Genomic DNA, 22,500 nt, shown 5'->3' with positions numbered 1-22,500 from the left:
ACAACACAACAGTACTGTTTACTGATCATGTCAATAAATGACACCACACAACGGTATAGTTCACTGCTGAAGTCAATAATATGTGGAGTGATGGCCTAGAGGTAACGCGTCCGACTAGGAAGCGAGAAAATCTGAGCGCGCTGGTTCGAATCACGGCTCAGCCGCCGATATTGTCTCCCCCTCCACTAGACCTTGAGTGGTGGTCTGGACGCTAGTCATTCGGATGAGACGATAAACCGAGGTCCCGTGTGCAGCATGCACTTCGCGCACGTAAAAGAACCCAGGGCAACAAAAGGGTTGTTCCTGGCAAAATTCTGGAGAAAAATCCACTTTGATAGGAAAAAAACAAATAAAACTGCACGCAGGAAAAAAAAAAGGGGGGGGTGGGGGTGGGGATGGGGGGTGGGGGGCGTGGCGCTGTAGTATAGCGACGCGCTCTCCCTGGGGAGAGCAGCCCGAATTTCACACAGAGAAATCTGTTGTGATAAAAAGCAATACAAATAAACGCCACTATGAAGTCAATAAATGATATGGCACAACAGGACAGTTTACTGATCATTTCAATAAATGACACCACGAAGTCAATAACTGACATCACAACAGAACAGAACAACACTGAAGTCAATAACTGACATCACAACAGAACAGTACAGCACTGAAGTCAATAACTGACATCACAACAGTACAACACTGAAGTCAATAACTGACATCACAACAGAACAGTACAGCACTGAAGTCAATAACTGACACCACAACAGAACAGTACAACACTGAAGTCAATAACTGACACCACGCAACAGAACAGTACAACACTGAAGTCAATAACTGACACCACAACACAACAGTACAACACTGAAGTCAATAACTGACACCACAACAGAACAGTACAGCACTGAAGTCAATAACTGACATCACAACAGAACAGTACAACACTGAAGTCAATAACTGACACCACAACACAACAGTACAATACTGAAGTCAATAACTGACACCACAACACAACAGTACAGCACTGAAGTCAATAACTGACATCACAACAGAACAGTACAACACTGAAGTCAATAACTGACACCACAACAGAACAGTACAACACTGAAGTCAATAACTGACACCACAACAGAACAATACAACACTGAAGTCAATAACTGACACCACAACAGAACAGTACAACACTGAAGTCAATAACTGGCACCACAACAGAACAGTACAACACTGAAGTCAATAACTGACACCACAACAGAAGAGTACAGCACTGAAGTCAATAACTGACATCACAACAGTACAACACGGAAGTCAATAACTGACACCACACAACAGAACAGTACAGCACTGAAGTCAATAACTGACACCACAACAGAACAGTACAACACTGAAGTCAATAACTGACACCACAACAGAACAGTACAGCACTGAAGTCAATAACTGACACCACAACAGAACAGTACAACACGGAAGTCAATAACTGACACCACAACAGAACAGTACAGCACTGAAGTCAATAACTGACACCACAACAGAACAGTACAACACTGAAGTCAATAACTGACACCACAACAGAACAGAACAGCACTGAAGTCAATAACTGACACCACACCACACCACAACAGAACAGTACAGCACTGAAGTCAATAACTGACACCACACCACACCACAACAGAACAGTACAGCACTGAAGTCAATAACTGACACCACAACAGAACAGAACATCACTGAAGTCAATAACTGACACCACACCACACCACAACAGAACAGTACAGCACTGAAGTCAATAACTGACACCACAACAGAACAGTACAACACTGAAGTCAATAACTGACATCACAACACAACAGTACAACACTGAAGTCAATAACTGACACCACAACACAACAGTACAGCACTGAAGTCAATAACTGACATCACAACACAACAGTACAACACTGAAGTCAATAACTGACACCACAACACAACAGTACAACACTGAAGTCAATAACTGACACCACAACACAACAGTACAACACTGAAGTCAATAACTGACACCACAACAGAACAGTACAGCACTGAAGTCAATAACTGACATCACAACACAACAGTACAACACTGAAGTCAATAACTGACACCACAACACAACAGTACAACACTGAAGTCAATAACTGACACCACAACAGAACAGTACAGCACTGAAGTCAATAACTGACACCACACAACAGAACAGTACAACACGGAAGTCAATAACTGACATCACACAGCAGTACACGTCACTGCTGACGTCAATATACGCTCTGACGAAGTCAATAAATGACACCACACAACAGTACAGATCATTGCTGAAGTCGAACGACAACACGCACCAGACCCAGGTGGCATGAGACCATCTTTGCAGCACTAAGTTTGCTTATCGTTAAGATTGTTCCTAACTCCACGCTAAATGTTGACGTCTGTTGGCGGAGTGATAGCCTAAAGGCAACGTTCCGCCTAGGAAGCGAGAGAATCTGAGCGCACTGGTTCGAATCACGGTACAGTCGCCAATATTTTCTCTCCAGCCCCTCCACTAGACCTTGAGTGGTGGTCTGGACGCTAGTCATTCGGATGAGACGATAAACCGAGGTCCCGTGTGCAGCATGCACTTAACGCACGTAAAAGAACCCACGGCAACAAAAGGGTTGTTCCTGGCAAAATTCTGTAAAAAAACAAACAAAAAACCACTTCGATAGGAAAAACAAATAAAACTGCACGCAGGAAAAATACCAAAAAATGTGTGTCGCTCTCAGTGTAGCGATGCGCTCTCCCTGGGGGGAAGAGCAGTCCGAATTTCACATAGAGAAATCTGTTGTGACCAAAAAAAAAAAAAAAAAAAGAAAAAAAAAAGAGAGAAGAAAACTACAAAAACAAATCCCATACACTTAGGAACCTGCTTAACTGTAAGCAGACTTAGCGCTGTGAAGATGGAACCTGCTTAACTGTAAGCAGACTTAGCGCTGTGAAGATGGAACCTGCTTAACTGTAAGCAGACTTAGCGCTGTGAAGATGGAACCTGCTTAACTGTAAGCAGACTTAGCGCTGTGAAGATGGAACCTGCTTAACTGTAAGCAGACTTAGCGCTGTGAAGAAGGCCCCGAGTCAGACAGAAAAGCCACAAGAGGGAAAGCCACACACTGACCATCCTGAATCGGACCCACTCCTCATGGCTGTAGGGGTAGGTCCCGTCCAGAGCTTGGGGCAGCTGTTCCAGGCTGACTGACCGCTGCAGCATGTCTTGGGACAGCAGAACGTCCAGCTGGAACACACACGGTTATAGGGATTGTCTTTTACATCGACACGGCACGGCACGGCACGGCACGGCACGGCACGGCACAGCACGGCACAGCACAGCACAGCACGGCACGGCACAGCACAGCACAGCACGGCACGGCACGGCACGGCACGGCACAGCACGGCACAGCGGAGTACAGCACAGCACATCACGACACGATACGACTCAACATAGCACAGCACAACACAACATGTCACAACACAACACAAATAACACACACACACACACACACCACGCATAACACACTCACACCACGCATAACACACACAAACACACACACGCACACACACACACACACACACACACACACGCACACACACGCATAACACACACAAACACACACACAATACAACACAAACATAGATACACACACACACACACACACACACACACACACACACACACACACAAACTCTCACACACACTAATAGACATATATGCATAAACAGACACACACACACACACACACACACACACACAAACTCTCTCACACACAAACAGACATATATGCACAAACACACAAACAAACAAACACACACACACACACACGGACGTGCATGCAGAACAACAGGAATAAGATCTCACGTACACACATCCAAAAAAAAACATGGAAGAAATTGAACAGCGAACAGGAAAACGTGCTTAGTATGCATTGCATTCACGCACACAGAAATACGTCTCTGCAAGCACATGCACTCTCACGCACGCATAAACATAATAATAATAACTAAAAAAAAAACCCACACAAAACAACAACAACAACAAACACACACACACGCACACACACACACACACACACACACACACACACACACACACACACACAGACAAATAGTAAAGAGTGGTAACTCTCTCCATTCACAAGGTACACAACTTCAAGTCAGTGCTGCTTACGCTACCGATTCAGCTAGCACACAGGTAAATAAAAGGTACATTGGAACAAACCCAGTTATGTACCTTGTGAACGGAAACAGACACAGACAAACGCGAGCGCACACGCACACACATGCAAAGCCGACAGTTGTGTGGGCAGGCGCGCGCATGTGTTTGAGTGTGTGTGTGTGTGTGTGTGTGTGTGTGTGTGTGTGTGTGTGTGTGTGTGTGTGTGTGTGTGTGTGTGCGTGCGTCACACACACACACACACATACATACACACACGCACACACAGAGAAACGCACAAACACACAAAGCAGGTATGCTTGCACCTTTATGTATGCAACCAGAGAGACAGATATAAGTACACCGACAGAAAGCTATCCGGACAGACAGGCAAACAAACAGACAGACAGACAGGAAGACAGCCAGCCAGCCAGGAAGATAAACAGACAGGCAGGTAGGCAGGCAGGCAGACAGGCAGGCAGACAAACAGACAGACGGACAGACAGGCAGGCAGGCAGGCAGACAGACAGATAAACAGAGAGGGAGGCAGACAGACAAACAGACAGGCTGGCAGATAGCCAGCCAGCCAGCCAGCCAGTAAGACAAACAGACAGACACACAGACAGGGTAGACAGGCAGACATCCAGCCAGCCTGCCAAACATAGAAAGACAGACAGACAGACAGACAGACAGACAGACAGACAGAGGAGAACAGTGACAGAGGCGTGAGGCTGACCGAGACCCCGGACTGAGGGTCGTAGACTGGGGACTTGAGCACCAGGGACTGTGTGGGTCTGTCAGCCAGGATGTGGATCACCGCGATGCTGTTGGGCACGTTGTCCTGGGCACACAGACACCATGACAACACTTCTTTGCTTTGTCATCATCATCATCATCATCATCAATGTCGTCGTCGTCGTCCTCTTCTTCTTCTTCATCTTCTTCTTCTACTACCACTCTAAACGTCATGACAATTACTACATTATTATTACCCTGTAAATGTCATGACAATTACTGCATTATTATTACCCTGTAAATGTCATGACAATTACTGCATTATTATTATTACCCTGTAAACGTCATGATAATTACTGCATTATTATTACCCTGTAAACGTCATGACAATTACTACATTATTATTACCCTGTAAATGTCATGACAATTACTGTATTATTATTACCCTGTAAATGTCATGACAATTACTGCATTATTATTATTACCCTGTAAACGTCATGACAATTACTAAATTATTATTACCCTGTCAATGTCATGACAATGACTGCATTATCATTACCCTGTCATGTATGAACAGCAGCTAAAGTAAGGCGGCAACTCGCTGCATCCTATTCGTGTGATTACAGTAGCTACAAGTAAAGCCTCGTGCAACTTGTTCGTGTGATATACACAGCTAAGTAAGGTCGCTCGTGCAAACTATGTTCTGTATAACGCATAAAGAATGGTCGCTCTCGTGCAAACCCATGTTCGTATGATAACAGGCAGCATAAAGTAAGGGTCCTCGTGCAACCTATGTTCGTGTGATAACAGGCAGCTAAGGTAAGGGTCGCCTCGCTCGTGCAACCTTGTTCGTGTTGATAACAGCAGCTGAAAGACTAGGGTCGCACGCCTTCGTAGCACCTATGTTCGTGTGATATCAGCAGGCTAAGTACGGGTCGCTCTCGTGCACCTATGTTCGTGTGATAACACAGCTAAATAAGGGTCGCTCGTGCAACCTATGTTCGTGTGATAACAGCAGCTAAGTAGGGTCGCTGGTGCAACCTATGTTCGTGTGATAACAGCAGCTAAAGTAAGGGTCGCTGGTGCAACCTATGTTCGTGTGATAACAGCAGCTAAAGTAAGGGTCGCTGGTGCAACCTATGTTCGTGTGATAACAGCAGCTAAAGTAAGGGTTGCTCGTGCAACCTATGTTCGTGTGATACCTATGTTCGTGTGATAACAGCAGCTAAAGTAAGGGTCGCTCGTGCAACCTGTGTTCGTGTGATAACGGCAGCTAAAGTAAGGGTCGCTCGTGCAACCTATGTTCGTGTGATAACAGCAGCTAACGTAAGGGTCGCTCGCTCGTGCAACCTGTGTTCGTGTGATAACAGCAGCTAAAGTAAGTGCCGCTCGTGCAACCTATGTTCGTGTGATAACAGCAGCTAAAGTAAGGGTCGCTGGTGCAACCTATGTTCGTGTGATAACAGCAGCTAAAGTAAGGGTCGCTGGTGCAACCTATGTTCGTGTGATAACAGCAGCTAAAGTAAGGGTCGCTGGTGCAACCTATGTTCGTGTGATAACAGCAGCTAAAGTAAGGGTCGCTGGTGCAACCTATGTTCGTGTGATAACAGCAGCTAAAGTAAGGGTCGCTCGTGCAACCTATGTTCGTGTGATAACAGCAGCTAAAGTAAGGGTCGCTCGTGCGACCTATGTTCGTGTGATAACAGCAGCTAAAGTAAGGGTCGCTCGTGCAACCTATGTTCGTGTGATAACAGCAGCTAAAGTAAGGGTCGCTCGTGCAACTTATGTTCGTGTGATAACAGCAGCTAAAGTAAGGGCCGCTCGCTCGTGCAACCTATGTTCGTGTGATAACAGCAGCTAAAGTAAGGGCCGCTCGCTCGTGCAACCTATGTTCGTGTGATAACAGCAGCTAAAGTAAGGGCCGCTCGCTCGTGCAACCTATGTTCGTGTGATAACAGCAGCTGAAGTAAGGGTCGCACGTGCAACCTATGTTCGAGTGATAACAGCAGCTAAAGTAAGGGTCGCTCGTGCAACCTATGTTCGTGTGATAACAGCAGCTAAAGTAAGGGTTGCTCGCTCGTGCAACCTATGTTCGTGTGATAACAGCAGCTAAAGTAAGGGTCGCTCGTGCAACCTATGTTCGTGTGATAACAGCAGCTGAAGTCCTTAAGGGCAGCGACACTGACCTTGAAGAGGTAGAGGGACTCCAGCAGAATGTTGACGGTGGAGGAAGTAGCCCCTCGGGCATCCACCACAATGGTCACTCCCTGACTGACCACCTCTCGTCTGCAGCACACACAGCAACACACATCACGCACACTGTGGACGGTGTTATTGTGGTTGTTGCTGCTGTTGTTATTATTATTATTATTGTTATTATTCTACCACAGACCGACTACCCCCCACCCCCACCCCCCGCCCCCTATTCCGAAACCGGAGCATGGCTGCCTACATGGTGGGGTTAAAAACAAGTAAAAGCCGGCTCGTGTACATTCGAGTGAACGTGGGAGTTGCAGCCCACGAACGAAAAAAGACGACGACTACAAACGCCAATTTTGGACGACCCTGGAAGAGAGGAATAGAAGGTATTCAATCTTGGAACAAATCCGTCTCTTTTTTTTGAAGACAACCACTATGTACGTTGTACATGAACGTCAAGTGACTAACATGTATGTACCCATAGCCAGAAGGCGACATTGTTACCACAATGTTCCGTAAACTCTTCACTGACAATATGCACAAGTTTAAAAAAAGAAAGAAAAAAAAACAAGAAAAAGAAACAAAAGGCTAAAACATATCTTGTTATACTTCCCCAAAGTCAATCGCACATGCACGCACGCATACATACACATGTAGTATACACACAATAGAAAGTCAATAACGCAGAAAGAAACACACACACACACACACACATACACACACACACACACAGAAGCAGAGACAGACACAGAGAGAGAGAGAAACACACACACACACACACACACACACACTCACACACACACACACACACACACTGACACCCACCCACCCACACACACACACACAAACACACACTGACACACACACGCACTGATACACAAACACACACACACACAAAAACCACACACACACACACCCAATCCACACATCCTCACCCAAACCACCCCACATCCACCCCTAGCCTCTACCACCCACCTGCCCCACCCCCACCCCCGATCCCACCCCCACCCCCCTACCCGATCCCGCCCAGCCCGGGTAGACAGACAGACAGAGAAACGGACAGACGGACAGAGAGCTGACCTGGGTATGGAGAAGTAGTACATGAGGAGCCGGGTCAGCTCGGAGCTGACCACCTGCCTGTGGTGCCAGACCACACTGCACGTGAAGATGAAGATGAGGCGTCGGCCCTGCACGTCGCTGGACCCTGCCCACAGCCATTGTCGTCATCACGGTCATCGTTGTCGTCATCACTCGTCGTCATTGTCGTCATCACTCGGTTGTCATTGTCGTCATCACGGTCATCGTTGTCGTCATCACTCGGTCGTCATTGTCGTCATCACGGTCATCGTTGTCGTCATCACTCGTCGTCATTGTCGTCATCGTTGTCGTCATCACTCGTTATCAGTATCGTCGTTATCATTGTCGTCATCACTGTGCTCATTCTCGTCATCACTGTCATCGTTGTCGTCATCACTCGTTGTCATTATCGTCATCGTTGTCATCGTTATCGTCACCACTCGTTATCATTAGCATCATCATCACTCGTTATTATTATCGTCATTGTCATCGTTGTCGTCATCACTCGTTGTCAGTATCGTCGTTATCATTGTCGTCATCACTGTACTCATTCTCGTCAGCATTGTTACCTTCAACGTCATCATTGCTATCATTATCGTCATCATTGTTATCGTTGTCGTCATCACTCGTTATCATTATCATCATCACTCGTTATCATTATCGCCATCATTGTTATCCTTGTCTTCGTCATCGTTAGCATTATCGTCATCATTGTTATCGTTGTCGTCGTCACTCGTTGTCATTATCGTCATCGTCGTTATCGTCATCACTCGCTGACATTATCGTCATCGGCGTTATCATTATCGTCCATCATTGTTACCTTCATCGTCATCATTGCTATCATTCTCGTCATCATCATTACTATACTATCATTGTCGACATCATCACAATGACTATCGTCATCCTCACTGTCATCATCACAACCCTGCTGGTGGTAGAACTGCTGTGATCGGGTGAAGCAATGGTTGTTTGTTGTTGTTGTTACTACTGTCGCTACTGTTGTTATCGTTGTTCCTGCTGTTTTTTGTTTTGTTTTTGTTTTCTTTTGCTGAGACCTGCACTGTGGTTATCACTATGACTATTGTGCTTGTGCATTTTACTGCTACTTTTGTCGTCGGCCTAGTTTTTGTGAGAGTTTCAAAATGTTCCCACATGTAAAACGTTCGCAGCCTCCAGCATGCACACACACACACACACACACACACACAAGCACGCACACACACACACACACACAAAAGCGCGCGCGCGCACACACACACACACACACACACACACAGAGCACAGAGACTCGTGTATACACTGGTGGCTGGTGGAGATGATATGTGACGTTTTGTTTGAATGTCTTTCACGTCAGTATCAGACCTTAACACTCTGTTCTCTGTTCAACCAGCTCTAATAATGATTACATAAAAAAAAGATACAATTTAAGCAAAATAACCAGTCCAACAAAAATAACTTTGTTCCTATCTGTTTATCCGTTTTCCTGCCTGTCTGCTTCTCTCACTATCTCTAATTTATCTGCGCGCGCGCGCGCGAATGTGTGTGTGTGTGTGTGTGTGTGTGTGTGTGTGTGTGTGTGTGTGTGTGTGTGTGTGTGTGTGTGTGTGTGTGTGTGTTCGTGTCAGCACACGTAAATGAATGCGAAAAGGTTTGTGTGTGCATGTCCGTGCTTGTTAGCAGGTAGGTACAAAAAAAAAAGGCACAACACACTCACCCACAACAGGAAGACTGGTGTGTGTGTGTGTGTGTGTGTGTGTGTGTGTGTGGGGGGGGTGGTGGTGGTGGTGGTGGTGGAGGGGAAACAGAGGAGGATGAAGAGAGGGAGAGACAGGGAGAGAGAGAGAGACAGACGGACAGACAGACAGAACCAAATTGAGTTAGTGGAGAGGTAGGAAGGAAGGAAGGAAGGGGGAAATCCCCAGGATACTAACAGTGACAGTGCCACTTCTGGACCTGAGCCAAGACATGTGACAGTGTACAGCCAGCAAGGGCACACACACACGCACTACACACACACTACACACACACACACACACAGAACGAATGCAGATTGCTTCGAAAATGTCACCCAAAGGCCGTTTACCCACCACCTCCTCCTCCCCCCCTCTCTCTCTCCCACACTTCACCCTATAACTGTCATTTACACCCCCACGCCCCCCCCCCCACCCCACTCTCTTTCTCCCACTAATTTCTCTCCCTCTCTGTCTCTCTCCCACCCTTTCTCACTCCTCTCCCTGCTCTCTCTCCCTCTCTCCCCCCACTCTCTCTCCCTCTCTCCCCCACTCTCTCTCTCTCTCTGTCTCTCTCCCCCCACTTTCTCCCCCCCTCTGTCTCTCTCCCACCCTTTCTCACTCCTCTCTCTCTCCCCCCACTCTCTCTCCCTCTCTCTCTCTCTCCCCACTCTCTCTCCCTCTCTGTCACTCTCCCACCCTTTCTCACTCCTCTCCCTGCTCTCTCTCCTCTCTCTCTCTCCCCCCCCCACACTCTCTCCCTCTCTGTCTCTCCTACCCTCTCTCTCCATCTTTCCCCATACCCCAACCCACTTTCTCTCCTCCTCCACGTAGACAACCTATCAGTGTTCTTCCCCAACTCCCTAACAACCTATCAGTGTACTTCCCCAACCCTCTAACAACCTATCAGTGTACTTCCCCAACTCCCTAACAGCCTATCAGTGTACTTCCCCAACTCCCTAACAACCTATCAGTGTTCTTCCCCAACTCCCTAACAACCTATCGGTGCACTTCCCCAACTCCCTAACAACCTATCAGTGTTCTTCCCCAAATCCCTAACAACCTATCAGTGTACTTCCCCAACTCCCTAACAACCTATCAGTGTACTTCCCCAACTCCCTAACAACCTATCAGTGTACTTCCCCAACTCCCTAACAACCTATCAGTGTACTTCCCCAACTCCCTAACAACCTATCAGTGTACTTCCCCAACTCCCTAACAACCTATCAGTGTACTTCCCCAACTCCCTAACAACCTATCAGTGTACTTCCCCAACTCCCTAACAACCTATCAGTGCACTTCCCCAACTCCCTAACAACCTATCAGTGTACTTCCCCAACTCCCTAACAACCTATCAGTGCACTTCCCCAACTCCCTAACAACCTATCAGTGTACTTCCCCAACTCCCTAACAACCTATCAGTGCTCTTCCCCAACTCCCTAACAACCTATCAGTGCACTTCCCCAACTCCCTAACAACCTATCAGTGTACTTCCCCAACTCCCTAACAACCTATCAGTGTACTTCCCCAACTCCCTAACAACCTATCAGTGTACTTCCCCAACTCCCTAACAACCTATCAGTGTACTTCCCCAACTCCCTAACAACCTATCAGTGTACTTCCCCAACTCCCTAACAACCTATCAGTGCACTTCCCCAACTCCCTAACAACCTATCAGTGTACTTCCCCAACTCCCTATCAGTGTACTTCCCCAACTCCCTAACAACCTATCAGTGTACTTCCCCAACTCCCTAACAACCTATCAGTGTACTTCCCCAACTCCCTAACAACCTATCAGTGTACTTCCCCAACTCCCTAAAGTCCAGTCCTAGAGGCCAAACTCGTGTCCAGTGCAGTCGTGCTGTTCAGACCACTGGGACCGAGGGAGGTGAGAGGTCAGTGGTTCAAATCCCGACTGACCAGTGGAGGAATGGCCAGTGGATGTCAAGGGGGCATGCTCGAGTGTGTACAAACACATACGCGCGTGCACACACACACACATACACGCACGCACGCACGCACACACACACACACACGCGCACGCACGCACCTACTAATATCACTGATTAGTGAAAAGACGCTAAACTGAAGAACGCACGCACTTACAAGGACGCATGCACGCGCGCGCGCGTACACACACACACACACACACACACACAAAAGAAAAAAAACACACACCAAAAAACACTCTTCCTATCTCTTTCCTACACACGTACGTTCACATGTACGTACACACATATACACATACATACACACTATCACGCAAACACACAGACACAAATGCACAGACACACACAAACACTACCTCTCTCTCTCTCTCTCTCACACACACACACACACACACACACGCACACACACACACACGCACGCACCTACTAATATCACTGATAGTGAAAAGACGCTAAAGAACGCACGCACTTACAAGGACGCATGCACGCGCATACACACACACACACACACACACACACACACACACACACAACAAACCAAAAACCACTTGTCCTATCTCTTTCCCACACACGCACGTACACATGTACATACACACATATACACATACATACACACTATCTCGGAAACACACAGACACAAACGCACAGACACACACAAACAACTATACCTCTCTCTCTCACACACACACAGACACACACACACACACACAACAAGAGCGAGAGAGAGAGAGAGAGAGAGAGAGAGAGATGGAGAGAGAGAATAAACGAACTTGTTTTATTCATATCTAAATAGGGGAAAGGCGAAAGCTGCTTACTGAAGGGCGTGGCACATACAGAATGCATTACATCAACGGTAACAATCATAGGAACACAACAAGAGTGTTATCAACATATACATACTTACCTAGAGAAGTGATGACATACACACTCTCTCACTGTGCGTACACTCCCCCCCCACCCCCACTTCACCACCCCCAACCTCCCTCCCCCCATCGTCAGCAAGGAACCGGAGCCTTTTGACCAATACAACACAAATGAATAAAATCAACGTTCGTTCGTTCCTTCACTCATTCCATCCACCCGTTAGTGTCCACCCGTGACTGACCGGGTAGGATGGCGATGCCGGAATGCAGAAGCTGGTGGTCCAGATCAGTGGCAGACTGAGGGGCGGCCACCTGGCGCTGTCTGTAGTAACTGCTGCCCTGAACTCGGCTGTTGGGGCTGTTGCTGTCCGTGCCAGACACACTCCCTGCCAGAAAAAGATACATCAGCACATAAAATATAATTCTACCCCTTGAAAGCGCGCCACTTCATAATGATGGTTTGAGTGTGCGTGCTGGTTGTCTGGGCTATTAATCAGTTCGTGTCAAAGTCGTCTGAGCGTCCGTCGCTTTTTTTACTTCACAGCTCGCGTCACTCGCTTGATGCGAGTTTTTTTGTTCGAGTAACTGATTTCAGTTTTAAACCTGTTAAATGAGATACGTGATGTCTGATACAGTGTACAGTCTGTCGTAGTTCATTATCTCTGTGCACTGATGTGTCTGCTACTTGTGTTGTTTCCTTGATACCATGGATATATACTGCCGTGTTTGCAACAGACATTCCGTGACAGCTCTGCCGTTACTGATAGCAGACTGGCGCCCTCGCCCCGCGAGGATGGTTGCGAGCTTTTTTCTTTTGCACATGTCAACCCCTACTGATGTGAACAGCTAGAAAAATACATAGACACCTAAACATAATTATCATCAGTGGGTAGTCATTTACAGCTCAGTCTTGTGAAGGACTATGACTCTCAAACTAGGCGGCAAGATTGCACTGGCTCTTAGTGCTGCAGCCAAGGAGGCTAGTTGGGCTTCGGGAACCATCCCAACACCGACCGTCCTAAAACCCTCTTGGCCCAGAGAGTTGGGGTGTATATGTGCAAGACACTCTTCTACTATAATCCAATTCTAGCCCAGATAGTCGGGACAGCAGTTGCATCCTCTGCTGTTCTGATGGTCATCGTCGGACACGACTGACTATCATATATAATTATGATCAAATATCAAGTATTATACTACCGTGTATATAGTCGATTTTAACACACACACACACACACACACACACACACACACACTATACATGTATGTGAACAACAGAGGAAATCTAAAAACAAATACAGGAAAAAGTCGAATCAAGTCGTCCTCTCCCGTTCTCCTTCCTTGTAACTTTCTGAAAAGTTTCATTCCTGTTGGCACGTTAAATCATCTGTATGATATATAACTCCTGATAAATATCATCTCTTTTTTATGTGAACAAGCAGACAAGTTAGAACTTAATATAACTGACAACAACACACGACCTGAATAAAAACGAAACGGAATACGTTGATTAAAACGCCCACAAGCGATTTCACTGGAACACCTGCGTACACCCACCCACTCACCCCTTCCCCTCACACACACACACACAAACAACCCCCTCCCCCCGCCCCCCAAAAAACAAACAAACAAACAAACAAAAAAAACGCACACAAGCATGCATACGTAACACACAGACATCAATTGTGAAGATGATAGCGATGTTACATGAAAATGACTTGACATTTCCTTTGGGACACCCACTTGAAAATAACACACACACACACACACACACACACACACACACACACACTGAACATTTCTTCCTTACTTCCATTCTCCTGGATTCTTCCACATGGTGAAGAAATCCTACAAAACAACCCATACAGTAAGCAGTCCATTACAGTGAATGGCAATTGTCTGCAGATCACGTATCTACGGTTCACTAAAAGGGTGTACGGTCATCATTTCTTTGGCAATAAAGGAAAGCAAACCACTGTGGATGGGGAGTGATAAGAAAACGTTCATTTCTCTTCATCTGCATTGCAAATTAATGGTACTTCTTCGCTGGTCCTGGAGCCCATTTGCGAAATGACCGAGACGCGCTCAGATTTCACTGTCAGACCGACGCGACAAGTTCTGTGCGTTGTGGTACCGAGTTTCACGTGCTGAATGCGACAGTGACATGTGGTGGGACAAGTGCAGTGGCCGAATGGTTAGAGCGGCTGGATTCTCGCCCGTGCTTCCTGAGTTCGATTCCCTGTTTCGGGGCACATGGTGGATAATAATAAAAATAATAATAATAATAATAATGGTATTTATATAGCGTTGAATCTTGTGCTGAGACAAATCAAAGCGCTTTCGCACCAGTAATGGGTAGCATTTTTTTCCCTATCTCCGAGAGCAACATAATGTGCAGACCTGCTAGTGCCTGAACCCCCTTTGTGTGTGTACGCACGCAGAAGATCAAATGCGCACGCTATAATTCCTGTATTCAATGTCTGCGTTCAGTAGGTTATGGAAACAAGAACATAGCCAGCATGCACTACCCTGAAAACGGAGTACGGCTACCTACATGGCGGGAGTTTAAAAAAAAGAAAAAGAAAACAAAACACGATCATACAAGTAAAATGTTACATGTCTGTATGAGTGTATATGCGCAAGACCGAAACTTGATTAAATTACACATGATGAACGCCCAATGGCAGCTGTCAGTCGGTTCTACCCAGGTAGGCAGCCTGTTGTGCAAATGACTCCATGTTTGTAAAGCGCTTAAAGCTTAGTCTCCAAAGGAGGATAGGCGCTACATAAGTATATATATATATATGATAGTCAGTCGTGTCCGACTATTACCATCAGAGCAGCAGAGGAAGCAACTGCTGTTCCGACTATTTGGGCTAGAATTTGATTATAGTGGAGAGTGTCTTGCCCAAGTTACATCCCCACTCTCTCGGCCAAGAGGGTTTTAGGACAGTCGGCGTTGGGATTGTTCCCAAAGGCTAACCAGCCCACAAGGCTGCAGCACTAAGAACCAGTGCACTTTTGCCTCCTAGTTTGAGAGTCATAGTCCTTCACAAAAGACTAAGCTGTAAATGATTTCCCATTGACTGGAGAAAATCCATATCCTAAAGCGCGTGGAGCTAGGTCTCTGATCGAGGACAGGCGCTATGATATCCATATGGTATCCATACAAATCATTATCGTCACCTACAGGCCACGGTGCATGCATCATGTCTGTATCCACAGGCCAAGGATCGGCGCTATACAAGTATCCATATCATCACCATATCAACAGACGGTGCTGGGAAGAAGGGGGAGAGAACTGGTGTGCCATCAGAGCAGTGCTGTGCTGGGACATATTATAGATATCTGCTGACCTCTGTCAGTGTTAGCTTGTAAGTCGGTCACCTTGTGGGAGGGCGGTCATGGGTGTGTTTGGTGGTCATGGTGACGGGGATGGGGGTGGTCGTGGTGTGTGTGTGTGTGTGTGTGTGTGTGTGTGTGTGTGTGTGTGTGTGTGTGTAAAAGAGAGAGAAAAGACGGAGTGGATGGGTGCAGAAAAAGAGAGAGAGGGAATGAGCGAATATATATTTTATACACACACACACACACACACACATATATATATATATATGTGTGTGTGTGTGTGTGTGTGTGTGTGTGTGTGTGTGTGTGTGTGTGAAAGAGAGAGAGAGAGAGAGAGAGAGAGAGAGAGAGAGAATCACAGATATATATATATATATATATATATATATATATATATATACACATATATATGGAGAGAGTCAGAACGCTGACAATGGCAAACAATGACATCAGCTGTGGGCCTGATGACCATAAATTTCTCAGACAAGCAGACAATCAACTGGCCCATTAACTGGACCACAGTGTCTGTATCTCATCCATTAAACCCCTACCTCCTTTGGTTTTACCACCACACCAATCTACCATAATTTGGCAGACGGGGGCGTGGGAGGGGGGGGGAGGTTAGGGTGGGGGCGGAGGAGGGTATATGACCGTCCAGGGAAAAGGGACTTCTCTTTCTTCGTTCACAGGCTGCAACTTCCACGTTCATTCGTATATGGTGCATGAGTGGACTTTTTATTTGTATGACCGTTTTCACACCCGCCATGCCAGCAGTCATATGGGGTGGGGTGGGGGTGGATGCCAGGTATATTCTTGTTTCCATAACCCACAAAACGCTGACATGGATCACAGGATCTTTAACGTGCGAATTTGATCTTCTGCAATCGTGTACACACCGAGAAGGCTCGGGCAAAAGCAGGTCTGCACATGTGTTGAACCTCACAGATCTGCTTTCACCTCTACACTCCATCTCGCTCACTACCATCAGCTTCGGATCCACTCTATTTACGCATACCCAGATTCAAACTCTCGACTGTTGGCCGCCGTTCTTTCTCTGTCTTTGGACCTTGCAATTGGAATGAACTTCCTCTTTCGCTTCGTCAAGTCTCCACACTCAACTCTTTCAAGTCTGGCCTTAAAACCCACATCTTCCCAAAATAGCCTCTTCCTTGTCTTCAGTTTCTCCAGTTTTAGAGTTATGCGTGCGTGAGAATGACTGGTGCGAAAGCGCTTTGATTTGTCTATACACAAGATTCAGCGCTATATAAATACCATTATTATTACTTAAAAAAAAAAAAAAAAAAAAAAAAATCACCCTTTACCCACCAGGCGCCGTGAACGGGATTGGAACCCGGGACCCTCCAAGTGAAAGTCCAACGGCTTTAACCACTCAGCTGTTGCGCCTGCCGGGAATTTGACTGACACCACGGAGTTGACAGCCAGGTAAGGGAGAAATATATATATATATATACCTGGAAATCAATAAAATGCCACGCTTTTCACATGACGGGTAAACGTTCTCAGGTGTTGCCAACAAAAAGACGGGTGGTGGGGCGGCAGAGGGGGCAGTTGGGGGGGGGGGGGGGTCAGAGGGGGGTAGGGTGGACACGAGGACACACAAACCTCCTGACCTCAAGAGGGTTGGCCGGGTGGCGAAGCCTTTGTCGGGTGGATTGCTGTTCACAAAATGGGATAAGATGTTTGCTCTGGGATCAGCCAGGCCCCCCTGATAACTGAGATTCTACCCGACCAGCAATCACAACACGTGTCCTGTCCTTTTCACGTCCATGGGGGGAGGGAGGGGTGGGGGGGGGGGGGTTCCCATACGCGCGGCGACGGGCCGAGTCAGATCAGGAATTCGTTGTCGGTCTGTATTACGGTGAAGGCGTCCACTGCGGGACAGGTGGAGAGCCCTCAGGAGAGATTTAGTGAGACATCTGTCACTGTTACTGGCCACGTACATGTGTACATGTACAGACACAGCTTGAAGTACGGCTTTGACTTGAGTGACACAGTTTGTGGGGGGTTGATGTGTGGGTGGGTGGGTTGGTTTGTTGGTTGGTTGGTTGGATTCTAAAGGTGGTTTTAAAGCGGAATAATTACACTGTCTACATTATAAAAGTCAAGTGGCTGGTTGGTCGATCGAAAAGCAGTATCTACCTCGATTATGTATCTACCTACCCACCTTTCTACCTCTATCTATCTATCTGTCTATCCATCTATCTTTCTATCTACCCACCTTTTTATCTCTATTTACCCATCCACCTATCCATCTATCTATCCATCAATGTTTATCTGCATTTTTTTTTTGCGAGAGAGAGGAGTCAGAGACCTATCCAGACCAAGAGATAGAGACAGACAGAGACACAAACAGAAAGCAAGAGAAAGAGAGAGAGAGGGAAAGAGAGAGAGGGAAAGAGAGAGAGGGGTAGAGAGAGAAAGAGACAGACAGAGAGAGCGAGAGACAGAGAGATAGTGCACTTGGACTGTAAAACAAAAGTCTACCGACAGACCTGGAAGCCCACACAACCCTCTGTCAACAATCCTACAGATAATCGGGAAAGGGGACCACAGCTGGAGTTTCCTTCACCTACGAAAAGTAAGAAGCGCCTTTATACCTTCTTTTTTAACGTCTTTTTTTTGTTTCTCTGTACTTTAAACGGTAGGGTTCTGATCTCTCTCTGTCTCTGCGTGTGCGTGTGCGTGTGCGTGATATTTTCTTTTCTTTTTGTCTTTCTTTTTCTGTTTTTGTTTTTTTGCTTGCGTATGTGTGTACATGCCAAACCTCTTCATTATCTTCGGCCCACATGCACATGCATGCCAGCTTTTATGCTCACACATCCGAATGTCTCTAACTTGTTTTCGAAACTTATCTGTTCATTTCGTCTTAAGTAATACACGTTACGAAATAACAATACTTGTTCCGACTATTTGGGCTAGAATTTGATAAAAGTGGAGAGTGTCTTGCCCGAGTTACATCCCCACTCTCTCGGCCAAGAGGGTTTTAGGACAGTCGGCGTTGGGATGGTTCCTGTAGGCCAACCAGCCCACAAGGCTGCAGCACTAAGAGCCAGTGCAATTTTGCCTCCTAGTTTGAGAGTCATAGTCCTTCACAAAAGACTAAGCTGTAAATGATTTCCCATTGACTGGAGAAACCACTGATAATACATTTTTTTAGCATGGGTGCCAAAGGCCGTGTAAGTGACATCAGGGAGTCTTTGCTCGTTTGTTGGTTTTTGTTTTGCTCTGTTCCATTTATGAATTAAAAAAAGAAAAAGAAGGAATAATTTGTTTTAGTACACGGAAGTTTATCGTGTCTATTTCCCTTTAGGACCAACACCACGCAACAGGTAACAATCACCACACATACTCATGCACACACACATGCGTGCGCTACATTCTCTCTCGGACACACGCACAGTTAGCGACAGAAAGAGGGAGGGAGGGAAAAAGACGAAACACAAGATGTAACACACGTTAGTAAACACACACACACACACACACACACACACACACACACACACACAAACAAACACACACACACACACACAAACACACACACACACACAAACACACACACAAACACACACACACACACACACACAAATACATACACATACACACACACACACACACACACACAAACACACACACACACAAACACACACAAATACACACACACACACACAACACGCCAATAACCAGCAACTACGAACAACGCAACACCACCACCACCAACAACAACAACAACAAGAAAACAGCAGCAAACTCTACTGCAATATAACAACAACAAACCAACCAAACAAAGTACCAACCTGGAGACTGAAGCCTAGCCGACGGCGAGCAATCCCCGTTCAAACGAGACTGTGGAGAGGCCGCGTCCACCACCCCCACCACCACCTCCTCCTCCTCCCCCTCCTCCACTCCTCTGTCGCTGACCGAACCACCACAGCTCCTGTGTCCACCAGCACCAGCACCAGCAGCATCCCCGCTAGTCCTCCGGAATCCCTCCCCATCACTGACCAGCGTGCTGTCACTGTCACTGCCCCCGCTGTCCCTCACACGGCCCCACGGGGCCGGGCTCTGTCCCGGGGAACCGGAAGTCACGTGACCACACGGCCCTGAACAGCCGGGTCGCCCAGGTCCTTGGACACCACACGACGACGGAGATCTTTGCTGAGGAGATCCTGGGGATCCTCCCCGTTGAGGTGAAGACGCGTTGTGAGATCCTTGTCCTGGTGATGAGTCGCCACCGCCGCCGCACTCTGAGCACGAGCGTAGCGCTCCCAGCGCCCCCTGGAGAGGGGAGTGGTGTCCTCTGTGGCGGGAGTGTTCCGCCCTGTGCGGGGTGGTCTCCCCTGGTGCGTGGCCGGCGGCGCGTTGCTGCTGCTGCTGCTGTTGCTGCTGCAGAGTTTCCTCCCATTGTAGGTGGCGCACCGTGTACTCCGTGGCGACCAGGCACTGCCGGAGGATGTAGGGCAGCTCGTGGTCAGGGGCCCCGCGGGCCTGGCTCACCCAGTCCATGCTCCTGAAGTTCAAATCCCACCATGGGTGTTTTAGTATTATATGCATAATCATCCAGTCGTTCTACGTTTCTGCAGTTCAAATCCCAGCATAAGTGTGTTAGTATATATATATATATATATATATATATATATATATATATATATATATATATATATATATATATACCTATTCTGTCGATACTTTTGCCATTCAAATCCAAGCATAAGTGCATTAATATATTTATATATTTAATCATCCATTTGTTCTACGTTTCTGTAGTTCAAATCCGAGCATACGTGAATTAGTATTATATAATTATCCAGTCCATTCTTCTGGAGTTCAAATCTGAGCATAAGTGTATTAGTATAATCATCCAGTACCTGCTTCTACTGTTCAAATCTGAAGCAGAATTGTTTTGGTATATAATTATCCAGTCCATAACCTCTGCAGTTCAAATCCCAGTATATGTGCATCATTATATAATCACGTCAATACACTGATTTTTTTTGTAAGACGTCTCGCCTAATGCACTTGATTTTTAAGACAGGTCGCATTAGTATTATTGTTATCATTCGTTTATTTATTTATAGTCTGTTAATCTAAGATGATGATATTAGACTGAAAATAAATATTATTATTATTATTATTATTACTGTTACTGTTATTCGTATTTCGATCATCATGATCATTTTCATCATTTTTACTTAGAAACATGCATAGTCGTGTTCATTCATTCAAGTCACATCAAACCCATCAAAGTCAACGTAAGAAAGACCTCAAGTCTCTCTCTCTCTCTCTCTCTCTCACTCTCTCATACACACACACACACACACACACACACACACACACACACACACACACACACACACACACACACACACACACACGCCCCCCAACACCAACAACTCTCTCACGCACACTCCTACCACCCAACCATCACACACACACACACACACACACACACACACACACACACACACACACACACACGCCCCCCAACACCAACAACTCTCTCACGCACACACCTACCACCCAACCATCACACACACACACACACACCCCACCTACCCCACACACTTTCAACCACCACCACCCACCCTCCACACCCCCAACCACTACCACCACCACCACCCCACCTGAAAGCAGCCTCGTACAGGTCCTCAGGCACCTCCACCTCCACCAGCCCCTCTGGCGTCCACACCTTCACCACCAGACCCACCACCCGCTCCTCCTCCTCCTCCTCCTCCCTTCCTGCCCTTCTCCTCCCCTCTCCCCCTTCAGCTGCAGACAGAAGAAGAAGTCCCCCTCCTCCTCCAGCCCCGAGCGAGGCGTGACGTCAGACAGGTGCACCAGCACGGCGTCATCGTACGTCAGAGGCCAGAAGGCGTCACTGGGCGCTGTGGGGGTGGACGGGGTGACGTCAGTGGTGGAGGTGCTCGTTTCTTCTTCTTCTTCTTCTGTTGGGTGTGGGCACGTTGATGTTGATGGTGATGTTGATGTCGCTGTTGTTGTTGTTGTTGTTGCTGCTGCTGTACCTGCTGTCGATTGACACACCTGGAGCAAACACAAGCAAAGCGTTGAGGTTAAGTTATACGTATATATACCATGTATAGCGTTTTCATTGGTTGTATATGAAAAAAACCCAACGAAATTCCAAATGGAGTTTCTTTGAATCTTGAACCAAGTTTAAAATCGTGCATGTGTGTGTGTGTGTGTGTGTGTGTGTGTGTGTGTGTGTGTGTGTGTGTGTGTGTGTGTGTGTGTGTGTGTGTGTGTGTGTGTGTGTGTGTGTGTGTGTGTGTGTGTGTGTGTGTGTGTGTGTGTGTCTGTGTGTGTGTACAGACTAGGTACACAAACAAATTAACAGAGTAAAGGTGAAATGATAAAAAGGTGTTGCCGAGATGAGGATTCTGAGTTAAATTTCTGGT

At 46.8% G+C, this 22,500-nt stretch overlaps 1 protein-coding gene across 1 annotated transcript in view; it reads right to left on the bottom strand.

Annotated features, from left to right (window-relative positions):
* The window catches only part of LOC143300664 (puratrophin-1-like), a 116,291-nt gene extending 94,448 nt beyond the window's left edge, over window positions 1-21,843 (bottom strand). The window contains exons 1-7 of the mRNA XM_076614497.1: window positions 21,709-21,843; window positions 19,882-20,594; window positions 12,967-13,110; window positions 8,186-8,309; window positions 7,093-7,192; window positions 4,908-5,012; window positions 3,140-3,256 (exon numbers count right to left, since the gene is read on the bottom strand). Of these exons, the coding sequence (XP_076470612.1) occupies window positions 3,140-3,256; window positions 4,908-5,012; window positions 7,093-7,192; window positions 8,186-8,309; window positions 12,967-13,110; window positions 19,882-20,590 (1,299 nt within the window). The 5' untranslated portion in view covers window positions 20,591-20,594; window positions 21,709-21,843. The remainder of the gene's footprint in view (window positions 1-3,139; window positions 3,257-4,907; window positions 5,013-7,092; window positions 7,193-8,185; window positions 8,310-12,966; window positions 13,111-19,881; window positions 20,595-21,708) is intronic.
* Between the last annotated feature and the right edge of the window lie 657 nt (window positions 21,844-22,500).

The sequence above is a fragment of the Babylonia areolata genome, chromosome 26 (assembly GCF_041734735.1).
Source record: "Babylonia areolata isolate BAREFJ2019XMU chromosome 26, ASM4173473v1, whole genome shotgun sequence".
Lineage (NCBI taxonomy): Eukaryota > Metazoa > Mollusca > Gastropoda > Neogastropoda > Buccinidae > Babylonia > Babylonia areolata.
The sequence above is the reverse complement of the archived record's forward strand: the minus strand, read 5'-3'. Positions and strand labels throughout refer to the sequence as shown.